The 13,243-nt window shown below is 39.7% G+C and overlaps 1 protein-coding gene across 7 annotated transcripts in view; it reads right to left on the bottom strand.

The window, feature by feature from the left end:
- Pip5k1b (phosphatidylinositol-4-phosphate 5-kinase type 1 beta) overlaps window positions 1-13,243 on the bottom strand; it is a 411,290-nt gene that overhangs the window by 102,475 nt on the left and 295,572 nt on the right. For all 7 annotated transcript variants that reach the window (XM_033757714.1, XM_033757716.1, XM_033757715.1 and 4 more), the window contains 2 exons: window positions 7,433-7,585; window positions 2,794-3,093 (listed from right to left, as the gene is read on the bottom strand). In XM_033757714.1, the coding sequence (XP_033613605.1) occupies window positions 2,794-3,093; window positions 7,433-7,585 (453 nt within the window). The remainder of the gene's footprint in view (window positions 1-2,793; window positions 3,094-7,432; window positions 7,586-13,243) is intronic.

The following is a 13,243-nucleotide window of genomic DNA, read 5'->3' as shown; positions in this document are numbered from 1 at the left end:
CCTACTCCAATCCTCACAACATCATGGTATCACAGCATATAATACACTGTTTGCAACTGATCAAACATGGAGGTCGCTCAACTGCATGCTTGGAACATAGTGTGCTTGGCACATGTCTGATAGGTGAGTAATAGGATCTAGCCTAATGTGGGGCTGGTTCTCAGACCCTGGAGTCTAGCCCAGGTACTGATTCAGTAATGCATTTCTCTGACTGTTTTGTTTCTGGAGTCTTAGCAGTACTGCTTCACTTAGGGGAGCTTTAACAGCAGAGATTTGTAATAGTTTGGTCCAGGCACCAGCACTGAGGTGACCTCCCAGGCTCCCTGGATTCCTACAGCCCACCAGCCACACCAAAGCTCAGCTCTGCAAAAGGAGGGTGATAAAAAGTGAGAGATGTCTCTGATAATGCTACCCACACATCTTCTTCCACCCATCCCGGGAACTGGCCTTCAGAGGACGACCTGAGAAAGGAGAGGTGACTGCTGCTGGAGGATATGGAGTCAGCTGGGAGGAGAGACATACAGAAGGACGAGAGTATGGAAGGATTCATGAACCATGTGTTGGATGGACATTTTTCAGGAAGGACAATCCATACCACTCACTCATCCGATTTGCAAAGCGCCCCAGGACTGTGAGACCCCATTCCAGAACTGTGCATTACTTGACATAGCTCTGCTCTCAGACCAGCTGCGGACTCTTGATCGCTGGGGATTTGATTATGATCTCGGCAGATCAGGGACAGGAGTGAGGGTCCACACAGCGCAGCAATTATACGTTCACTTATCAGGGGGAAAAAAGTCTTTCTGAAGCTAAAATTCTTTCATAATTTCAAGATGTTTTATGATCTGTGCATTACACAATATCAAATGCAATGAGTGAGAGAGAGTTTGCCTTGGGACATCTCTAAACTGTTCCTTAGAGAAACAAATTTGACAAAAAATCAAAAGTAAAACAGGGTCTCATTCCTGAGAAGTCTTATTTAACCTTATTCTCTCAGTATTGGGCTCAGGAAGCACTAATAAAGAGGCAGATCCTGTACAATGGCTCTTACATCTGACCCTCCTCCCTTTTCTGTATAGACACATATGGTATTCACGGGGGTGGGGGATGAGAATGAATCTGAAGGCAGAGAAGCCTGGACTGATGTCTGGGGAATTAGAGTCATTTTTTACCCATATCCTGCATTGGGTAGAAAAAACACAGGAAAAAGGTTCTACTGAAACACGCGTGTTTTGCTTTCTTTTTTTAAAAAGAAAATCATAAATCACCCAGATATGTGAATAACTCTGCTGGGTAGTTTTTTGATTGCATAGTTCCCACAGTTTCTCCCTGACTTTTGAAAAGTTAATTAAAAAACAAATCTTTGGAGTGAATCCTTAAATCTCAGTTGTGCAGAGCACATGATTTGTGCCCAAACATAGGCTGTCACTGGCCTGCTAAGTAAGGCTGGACAAGTTTCTTAACCTCTTTTAAGAACCTAATTCTTTGGCAATTAAAATAGGAGTGTGAATAGCACTGAACACAAAAGGGTGGCTGGAGAATCAAATGAAATGATGCAGTAGAAATACTTGCCTAGAATATTGTGAGCATTCAATAAAAGGTAGCTAAAGAATGAGGGCTGTGGAAAATTACTCTACCAATGGAGAAAATTTCTAGGACACATCTTTGTTTATTATCATATGTGCTATCATGGGATAAAGGAAAAACCCAGAAACTATAGGACTGTGGTTCTCAGTGAGGATTTTCTTCTTTGTACACTGGACAGGGTAGGTAGACAGCTTCTTCACCTTCATGTTAGCTTGGATCAGGCAGAGAAGCATCCCTGCCCCCAAATGACCTGGATCATCTGTCCTGGTCCATAGGAAGGCCATAGCCGGGACACACTTCAATTTCCGAGTGCCCAGGCCTGGTGGGTCCAATTGCTCCTCCAGAAATCCTTTGGCTAGACCAGGCCCATATCTGTACCACCATGCTTTCTGCCTGCTCCCACTATACCCAACTTAACTGAATGGCCTGGACATCTTCTTAATTTGTGCCAGTAAAATGACATTTCGGAGTGTTTATTAATTAAGTGAATCATCTTTTGGAAGCTATTAAGGCTGCATTTTTACCTTCTATCCAGGAAGGAGTTTTACCTATTTTCACCACGTCAAAAAATCTTCTCTGGGTTTTAGCTTTATTTAAGGAAAAAAAAAAAAAATCAGAGGCCAAGGGAGTTCCTCTTTACTTCTGACTAAGTTTGCGCGAAATGGTCTTTGCTCTAACTGGCAACTTCCTTCCTGATTGCCTCTATTCAGACCACACAAAATAATTTCAGCAAATGTGCTATGCATATTATGGTTCTGCATTCACATCAGAACTCTGGGGAACCATTTATTAATACCACTAAGTACATTTTCTCCTAACTTGCCTCCTCAATTGGAATCCTGCTTTGTCTAAGATGGCTAGTCTCTGCATTAAACTAAATTTTATTCCTTCCAGTTAAACCACCTCCCCTACAGGGAAGGAAGAAAAGAAAATAAAGATTTATTGTTTAATTTTATTAAAGAAAGCTGACCGCATGAAAATCAATAGAGAGTTTAGTTGGGGGGACTCTAGATAATTACTTTATCATCCACCATCTCCTTCAATATTTGGGAAGCGTGGACTTCCCTATGCCAGGATTGAGGAAGATGGGATTCTATACATCCCATTTGAAACACCTAATTTCTATGCTTTTGGTAAGTGGTAGCCAAACTTTACATGATCACAGGCGATTTTTCAAAAGAAATTATAGCGAGGATAATTCCTTACCCGGCAGTCTCTCTGGAGTGTTTTCATGAGTGCATTGTAGGTTTCTGTATCAAAATACAACCCTTCATGCATGTCTTGGAGGAAATCTAAGTCCTTAAACGTGGGGTTGGATTTCTCCCTCTCCTTTCGGGATGCTCTTCGCTTATAGGTGGAGCCTTTCAAGTCATACGTGAAGTGCATTCGCATGGAGCGCGGCAGGACGTTGTTCATCACCACAATCCTGATGTTGATGCCCCCTGACTGCATGCAATACAGGCCATAAAATTTGGGCAAAAGAGTCCTGGGATTCTGGTTTAAATTCTAGAAACAAACAAACAAACAAAAAAAGAAAAAAGAAATTTATAACCTCTTACTTTACAAAATAATGCTCCACTAAGGTATGTTTTCATGCTAAAATGATAACTAAAAAATGGGACATGATTATCTTCATTAATATCCACTGCTAAAATTATGTTGTTTCTAATTTATTTCTCAAGTCTGCTTATTGGAATAGCAACTCTGCCATTTTAAACTCGGTAGTAAAAGTAGCCGAGTTGAATATGGACATAATGTCTCAAATTAGTGCCAACTAAATACAAGCAAAGAATCAGTGGGTGCTACAAGTGACTGTCCTCTCAAATAGCGAAAAAGAAAAGGATTAATTGCTGGAGTATATCGGATAAACATTTAAAATTTTAATAGTGCCGGCAAAACTGTCTTCCGAAATGGTGAGACCAAATTACAATTCTATTGTTTAAGATTATACATTTTCCACCACTCTTACTAGTTCTGAATATTATCAAACTTTAACATAATTATAAACATGATTTATGAAGATTGGCAGCTTGTTTAAAAACTGCACATCATTAGTTATTATAGAGAGTATTTTTGATGTACTTTTAGCCACCTCAGTGATAATTTTGTTATTAGTCTTTGCTCATTTTTCTGTGGGTCTTTGTCATTGTTGAAATCCTTGATATATTCTGAATTTTTGTAATTTTCCTCTTCTGTGTGGACCAAATGTTTTCTCTTACTGTGTTGTCTTTTTCTATTATTATAAAAAGAGGGACTCCATACTTATTTTTAGTGCACTTTAAAGATAGATAAAAATTAAAATAATTTACTAAAGGATATTCAATGAAGTCTCCTTGCTGATCCTGATTCTTCCTCCAAATCCCAGCATTTGAGGAAATTACTACTTTCACTATCTTTATACCATCCAAAATATTTTTTGTTTATGTTGTGCCTGTTATTTTTGGTATGGAGATGTTTTCTCATCTGATGTAGTCACTTTTACCTATTTGTTTCTTGTGCTTTTATAGCTTTTTGTTGAGCCAAGTTTTTTATATCCTAAGGTTACAAACTTGTATTTCTTTCCAAATTTTTAATAGTTTAAGTCATTACAATTGGTCTTCATATGGAATGAATTTTGTGTGAGTGTGAAAGATCTGACATGGGGAAGATACACTTTTCCCCAAGTAGAAAGCCATTCATTTAATAGTCTGGACTTTCCCAGTTGAATTTAAATCTCACTATGTCAATACAGTAAGTGGCAAAATATACAAGGGTCTATTTCTGGACACCTCATTTGAATCTGTTGGCCCATTTGTCTAGAACTGTAGTTATATCACATCTTTAAAAGCAGTCACAGCCTGATGGATTTTTGGCATATGTCATGGCAGATCCATAATTTTCCTCTCTTTCAAAAGTATTCTGTTCATTTTTATACCCTTTCCATCCCATTTGTAAAGTTTCTTAAAATGATAGTACTTGTAGAATTTCTCTTTCAAATGACTCAGCTTTGCCAAGTTCTGGGAAAAGTCCTACTGGGATTTTTGATTGGACTGAGTAGATTTACAAGTTGATTGTGGAGTAACAGAAATGTTTACCTGACTGAGCTCAGGAACAATATATATTTATTCATCACTGTAGATCTTTTTATATCCTTAAATAAAATTTTGTAGTTTTTCATCTTGTATATCTGTTTTGACAGGCTCCGGTATTTTTCTTATTATTAGAAAAATTCTCTCTGAACTGATAGGGTTTTTAACAATTTTTTATTTTTTATTGTATTGGGATTGAACTCAGGTCCTTGTGCTTGTGAGGCAGGAGGTGGAACCACTGAGATAAATCCCGTTCCTGAATGGATAGTTTTATTATTATGTAACATCGGTTACATTTACTATATCTTTTTACAAATCAGAATTATAGCATGTCTCCATTTATTTATAGCTTTATTTTTCTAGTAATGTTCACTTTAAATTGTCATCATGGGGGCAGGGATTTAGCTCAGTTCTTCTGGCACCTGCCTTGCAAGTGCAAGGACCTGAGTTCGATCCCCTGTACCAAAATAAATAAATAAATAAAAATAAATAAATAAACTGTCATCATAAACATGATCTCTTTTCCCCTATATAATCTTCAACTCTGTATCATCTATATAATAGAATACAATGGATTTTTATACAGAATTATCTTATATCCTACAAACCTGCTGAATGTACTACCTCTAGACATTTCTGGTTTAAGTTGAAGTACTGCTTATTTAAAATTGTCATTTATAGAAAACAGTGCTTACACTTACCTCTTGTTTCCATAACTTCTCAAAAAGTCATTTCCAGAATTTCTAGAAATGTATGAGAAAGGACTACTGGTGGAGGGCATCCTTATCTTTTCTAGAATTTCTAGAGTATAGCTCCTGTTTTTCCTCAAAGAGATTTTATGTGAAACCTTAGCGATAAATGTTTGATATGTGCATTTAATAATTTGCATATTATGTTAAAAATATTGTTGCCCACTTAAAGAGTTTTAATTAAGAGGAGAAGGTGTTGAATTTTGAGGGCTTGGGTTTCTCTTGAACATCTGTTTGGTTAACCACACGATGTTCACATTTTTTCTTAATGGAATAAATTATACTGCTCATTATACAAGATTGGGATAAAATCACTTGTTCAGCTACATTTTATATTTTTATTGAATTTTAATTAAATTGTAATTAGCCACATTTGGCTAATGGCTATTACATTAAATGATATATTTCCAAATAAAAGAGTATTATATCTAAGCTTCAGATTTACTCATTTTTGTAGGTTATTAAAGAGTGTGGTGAGTTACATCTCTTACATTATTTTAAAATGTGTGTATGTATAAGATACCTCTGAAAGCATATACAACAGATATTGGTAATACTTATCTCTACGAAAAAAGTTATAGGGCCGGGGATTTAGCTCAGTGGTTCTGCCACTTGCCTCGCAAGTGCAAGGTCCCAAGTTCGATCCCTGGTACCCCCCAAAAAAAATTTAAAAAAGAAATTATACTTGGTTGCAGTGTTTCCTATTTTCTGTTTCTCTAAAAACAACAACAAAAAAACTTATTCAGGATCAAAACCTTTTAAAATCTGCATACCATCCACTAAGATTTTTATTTAGATTTTTTATTTCCAGAATTCCACACTTGATCTTAGCCAAAAGGTCAAGAAGCGATAGATTTCTAGAATTCCAAATGACATGAAGTCACAGTACTTAATGTTGCTTCCAGGAGATTCTTGAATTAAATAATATTTTTTTCATATAAATAAGCTATGTGAAATCCTCTGATTTTGTTTTTTATTCTGATTGATTGAGACAACTGTCTCACTATGTAGTTCGTGCCAGCCTTGAACTCTCTATGTAGCTCTGGCTTGTCTTGACTTTACAATCCTTCTGCCTCAGCTTCCTGAGTTCTGGGATTACAGACAGCACCACCACATCTGCTTTCACTGATTTTGTTTGGAAACAGATGACAGTCATCAGAGCAAGTGAATGGCAGAACTAGGGATTTTGAAATCCAAATGTTCTTAGGTAGCCATTCTAATCAGAGAAAATTAACAGCTGTTATGAATGTACAATAAAACCAGAGGACTGAAAATGGTAGAAATATTTAGGAAAAGTGTTTATTCTTTTGAAAATTTAGACCAGATGTCTAATAACTTCATCTAGGTTAAGTTACCATTTCTTGATTTCTAAAACAGTACAAGAAAAGTGATTTTCATGTTTAACTATGGAACCCTAAATTCTGAAGCATAGCAGCTAAGTGTAGTAGCTAACACAGATCAGCTACTGTGTATAAGTGTAGGGGTTAAAAACATAGCCTCTGCTTTTGCAGTCCTAGCTGCGTGAATGACCCTGCCTTGTCGCTTAATTTACCTTTGTCTCATCTACAAAATGGTAATGCCTATATTACCGAAGGTTGCTGTGAGGTTTAAAGGAATGAATGATACAAAACATTTCAAGCCTTACATAGGAAGTCAATGAATGTTAACCATTTGCATTATGACTATATGCTGGGTGCAAAAAGCTTTGCAATGCACTGCTTCCTTCACCACCATAACTATACAAGATGGGCACCATTGCCCAGCTTCCAAAGACTGAGGGGACCAAGGTTCAGCAGCTACATCACAGCTACTCACGGCTGAGGTGGGACTGGAACCAGGACATGTTTATTCAACAATTCTGCTCTACTGTTCAGTTCTAGTTCACTTTTAAAAATTTGTTCAACAAATGTTATGGCATAATATAAAATCAAATGCTGAAGAGTCATTTAAAAACAGACAATCCCCAAAATAACTGTTGACGCAAGGAATGAAACCTAAAGCAGAAGCCTGTTATCCGCAGCTCCTCACCATGTAATAGCCTGGCAGCAGCTTCTGGAGGAACTCTGCTTCTTTATGCTGAACTGTTTTGATGATAAATTCATCATCACTGGTCACAAAAAACAAGGATCCACTGGCTCCAGGGTTGGACAGCTCTATTAGAGGTTCACTGCAGATGGAATACTAAAAGAGGAAATGAATAAACATTTTATTTAATAATGATAATAATAATAATCAGTAATATTGTGCAGTGTGAGGGATCAAATCCAGGGCCTTGCATAGGCCAGGTAAGCAATTTACTTGCACAGCCACCAGGTGAGTGGCTCTCTCACTGAGCCACACCCCTAGTCCTAAGCAAACATTTGAATACACTGAACTCTGCTGGGCATGGTGGCACACGCCTGTAATTTCAGTATTGGGAGGCTTATGAGGTCAAGAGAATCACGAGGTTACAGCCAGCCTAGGCTATGCAGTGCATTCGCGGCCAGCCTAATTACCTAATTCTTCTCAAAAAACACATACACACAAATATGCACACACACATGAGCACACACACACAGAGTTAATACTTAATGTATGTGATGCTTCTAAGGAGAACAATCATGGTATTATATATCTTGATCTACTTGAAACAGGAAGCTTTCTCTATGAGCTTTAAAAGGAGGCCCCAGGTATATGCTCTATAAGGAGTGTATAAGTCTCTATAAGGAGACTCTTGAGGAGATTTCTAAAGATTTAATTGATCTGTTTATTTTAATTAAACATGTTCTTCTCAACCCTGGTATTACATCACAGAATCATGAAAAATCTATCCAATAAGGCAATTAAAATAGTCATGGTCATGGTGCCAGATGTGGCAGTGCATGCATACAATTTCAGCACTCTGGGAGATTAAGATAGGAGGACTTCAAGTTCGAGCCCAGACTGGGCAATTTAGTGACTTAGCCAGATCTTGTCTCAAAAAAAAAAAAGGCTGGGAGTGCTTAGTATGAAGGCCCTGGGTTGCCAATAATAATAAAAAAATTCATGTAAACTAAGATGCTTTGTTTTCAGCAAGTGTACATAAAATAACAGCTGCCAGTATGATCCACGCAGTGTGTCCATCACTTGAACATCAACACCTATTCCCTTTTCACTACTGTCCCCGTGAATGTCATCTTCTCAAGCAGTTTCAGCAAGAAAGCGATTCCAGTATCTGTATCTCCAGTCCAGCTCTCACCCCAGGGCTCCAGACCTCTTCATCTTCCATTTTAACAGACACTTCTACTTGGTTAGACGACAGGCACTTCACAAATAAGTTCACAGTCAAGTTCAATTCAAAGCCATCAGTAGATGATACAGCAGCTTTGTGGTAATGAGGACAATTTATCTTTATCCTGGCAGATGCAGCTCTGGGCCAGGGTACAAGGCTGGCGGGTACAAGAAGGGCTGCACTCCAGTCCCCATTCCCTTCCCTAAGCCAGGCAGGAGTACGTGGCCAATGCACACCCTGTGCAGCTCTACGTGGTGATGCTAGTTCATCTTCCTCAGTCATCTTACACAATAGATGAGATGACAGAAACATTATGTGCCTTGTTCCCCAAGCCAAACACTTGGCTGTTATCCTTGACTCCCTGCATTGCTCCATCTTTCACATTTAAACTCTTGACTGCGCCTGCCTCCCTCATGCCATCCATTCTCTAGTACCCCAGGTTCAATGGTTTCATCACTTCATGCCTAGATTCCTGGTAAGCTCCTCCTCTCAACTGTACGTGCTGTCCCCTCCAGTGCCTGGCAACCAGGAATCTTTCCAAAATGCAAATCTAATGTTCTTTGGTGCTGTCCCAGCTTTTCCATTTTTTCCTTTTTGGTACTGGGGATTGAATCTAGGGCCTTCACACTGAGCTTACACCCCTAGTTCTTTTTCAAATATTTTTATTTTGGGACAGGGTCTCACTAAGTCGGTAAGTTGTGCAGACTGGGCTCCAACTTACTACTCCCGCCTCAGTCTCCAGAGTGCTGGGACTATAAGCTTGTGCCCCCACACCTAGCTTTCCCACAGTCCTTGAGGAAGTGTTGAAAGGACACATGACCCAGTCCTGCTCTATAGCCCTTCCTTCCCTCTTCACTCCTTCCTATACTTGAGCTCTAACAAGGGAGCACGTCCTCATTTCTTGGATGTGCTGTACGTTCTTCACTCCCAGGCATCCGCATTTTCCTTTGCCCAAGAGAATCTCCATTCCACCACTGCTCACTCTCACATCCAACCACGTAAAAAATATTTACCAAACATCTGCAACATCCCAGGCACTCATAAAACTTATATCCCAGTAGAAGGAGACAGCTGGCAAGCAAGTAAACAAATTCTACATCAGAATGTGGGAAGAAAGAAGAGGTAGGATATGTCATATACAGGAGCAAATTCCCTATGACTAGCATTATCATTATGTATATCTACAAGGTACCAATAAATGTTTTGCTTTAAAAAAGAATGTGGTAGCTGCTATGGTGAAGGACTGGGTTGCAGGATATTTACAGTAGAGGGGAGAGCTGGGCGTGATGGCACAAGCCTGTAATCCCAGCATTCAGGAGGCTGAAGCAAGAGGATCGCTGTGAGTTCGAGACCAGCCTGGGCTACATAGTGAGTTTCAGGTCAGTCTCAGCTACATAGTGAGACCCTGTCTCAAAAGCAAAAAAAAAAAAAAACAACAAAAAAAACCTATAATAGAGGGGAACTGGGGTATACCTCAGTGCCAGAGCTCGTGCTTTGCATGTGAAAGGCTTTGCGTTTCAATTCCAGCAAGTATAAATAAATAATTAATGAACCAAGGAATGAATACAGAATGTAATAGGGTGGTCACTAAAGTCTGGCTGGCAAGATAGCCTTTGAGCAGAGGCTAAAGAGAAAGGGCTGTAGACCATGGGATATTTTGGGAAGAGGCATTTTAAGGAGCAGGAAAAGCAAGTGCCAAGGATCAGAGAGCTGGCAGGTAAAAAGTAGATGAGTAGAGCTGAAAGGGATGAAAGCAGAGGTGTCCATGGGCCAACCATGGAGGTTGTTAAAGATATGGTTGGGGCTTTGGAGGGCTTGTGAAAATTTAAGTCCCTATCACACGAAAGTCTGTATGGAGGGAGAAGGAGAGGAGAGAAAGAGGAAGGAGAGAAAAACTAGGGAAAAAATGATTAAAAGGCAGTTTCTAGGTGTCACTTTTTACTTAATCTTCTTTGGCAGCATCATGGATGAGGGAAACAAAATTCTCCAAGAGAAAGAAGTAAGTACTATTCTTGCTGACTCCCTAAGCCACTACACTTGCTACCTTCCATCTTCCACTTCCCCCACTTTCCACAGGCCTTGCTTCTGGACACTCTCTTGCTGAGCAGCAGCAGGGCTTTTATGGATGAGTTGGAGATTAGTTAAGTTAGGAAGACCAAAATAGTCAACATACTGTGGACAAGATGCCGTAAAAGTCAAGAGCAAGCAGCCACGTGTACAGAGTGTCATGTGGAAGGGTGATTAGTGAAAAGGGCATGAGATTTGAAATCAACTGGTATTTGTAAAATCGTAGCTCTGCCAGTTGCTAATTATGTGACCCTCAGTATGTTGTAGGCTGGGTTTAAGATAAGTGCTTTTCAAAGCTCAGATAGAGTGAGCACTTAGTATAGCTGTTATTCTATTATTTATTACATGATCACATGCAGGGGAGAGAGGCACCCAGCCTGGCTTCCTGCACACACTGCCTGAGGTAGCGAGGGAGATGTTGAGCTTTTCACTGGCATTCCCATGGAGAGAAGAGTCCCCTCAAATACACTTAGACATCCTGAGAGAAACAAGAGAAAAGGAGGGTCTGTCACACAATCATGAACTCAAGAGCCTGGAAGATAAGAGTGTAGACCCCAAGCCATCATTAAAAGTGAAGGCAGACTCTGGTTTCTCTAGAAATTCTGACTCTTTGTTCCATGGCATTTAAATTTTGGGAACAGGACCTCGTTATGGGTAGGAGTAGATGTTAGGAAAGTACAAAATCAATAAAGGATGTCAAAAGTAGAGGCTTCATATGGAGAAATTACAGGACGATCCAAGAAAAACTGTCCAGAAAAAAAACTAGATTCTAACCTGGACCTTCCTCCTGATCAATCAGCTTCTACCATGAACTCAGACACATAATGAAGATGATTTTACTGATTACTTGCCAAATAATCCTTTATTGTGTAATTCTTTTGGTACTGGGGATCGAACTCAGGTCCTTATGCTTGTGAGGCAGATGGCAGCACCACTGAGCTAAATTCCTGGCCCCTTTATTGTGTAATTTAAACAACTATCAAAAGAATAACAGATAAATGGTTTTGATCTGTTCTGTTAATCTTTAGGGGGCTAATAATAACACATCAACATACAATCACCTGGGATTAGGGTACAGATCAGGACTCTGAACATTATGCTCTAGAGTTCTATGATTCCTCACTCTGCCACTTGGATACCACGTCCTCTTCTAAGCAACCTTTAAAATGCTGCCTTTGAAGAGCAAATAAAGAGGAGAGATGGGAACATTTTAATTAGCCACAATCAACAAGCTCCCATGTGTGCTCCTGGGTTGTATGCACCTTCCAGGCACTTTTCATTTGTGCAAGCTGTTCAAATGTATTCATTTTCTCGCTTCTATTTCCTGCAAGGCCTCCCTGCTCTACCCACTGGAAAGAAAGCAAAGTACATCCCAGCTGGGCTCTGCCAATGCAAATTAACAGTGTAAACTTGCGCCATGTGGTAGAGATAATTTTACCTGCTATTTCTTTCCCTGATAGTATAAAATATACACTTCACTCTCCTTCTTTGGCATACAAGTGAGCCTGAAAAGCCTCCTGTGAGTTGGATTTCTGAATAGTAGGCACAGAGTAGAGAAGGAAAGAACCAGCACCTTGTTGCCCAAGCAGGTATGGGAATGCCCCGGGGCCCCTGGGCCTGGCTGAGGAGGTGTTCATCTAGGAACAAATAAGGAAGAAGACACATTTGCACTGTTCCGTGTGCAGAGGTATTTTCACTGTGCTGTGGACAATCCAAATTACACACATTTCAACACGAAACCTGTAATCAGCAAGCACATGGAGTATTTTAATAACTCTAAGAACATAAGCAGAATAATTCAGGCTGAAATCTAGATATGACATCACAGAACTAAGTAGAAACACACATACATCACAGGGATCCAGTATCAAACCGCTCTACAGAGTTACCAAAGGCTAAACAATGGTCCCAACTCTCTCCTGTACTGGACTTTCACATATATGGCTTTGAACAGTTACAGTTTGACAGCTGCCAGGATGTACTTGAGATTTGCACCATATCTTTTATTTGCTCCCACACAGTGTTTCAAAAGTTGTCTTATTTCATTTTGTGCTTCTTTTTGGAAGGAAGTCTTTCAAAATGTGCTTTACTAGAGGTGCTCAATGTCTGAGTTAATCAGAAGGGACAATCCTAGCGTCACGTGCTAGGGAAAGGCTACTTAAAGACCGTACCTGTGAGGCCTGTGACTTAGTGGGTGGGGAGTGTGACTCCAGCTGGTGAGAGATTTTCAGGGCAATGAGGGAAGGATGAGGAGACTCTTGCTATAATCTGGGTTCTGCTCCCGCCAATGCAGGTAACCTTGGGCACCTCTCTTCAATGACTCGAGCCTCAGATTATATTCGAAACTCTCGAGAGTTATATCTGATTCTCCACAGCAGGTGAAGCAGGAAAAAGGACTCTTTCCTCATCTACCATAACCGAGATCATTAAGTGGTTAATCCAGGTAAAGTGGTTTGAAGGTGAGTTTCCAGAAGTTCCAAGACTTACTGGGGGACTGCCTCAGTCCTGGGCTGCGGGTGACC

Source organism: Fukomys damarensis, unplaced genomic scaffold (assembly GCF_012274545.1).
Source record: "Fukomys damarensis isolate Sample0158 unplaced genomic scaffold, DMR_v1.0_HiC HiC_scaffold_31, whole genome shotgun sequence".
Taxonomy (NCBI): domain Eukaryota; kingdom Metazoa; phylum Chordata; class Mammalia; order Rodentia; family Bathyergidae; genus Fukomys; species Fukomys damarensis.
Note: the sequence above shows the minus strand (reverse complement) of the source record. Positions and strands in the feature narration are given on the sequence as shown.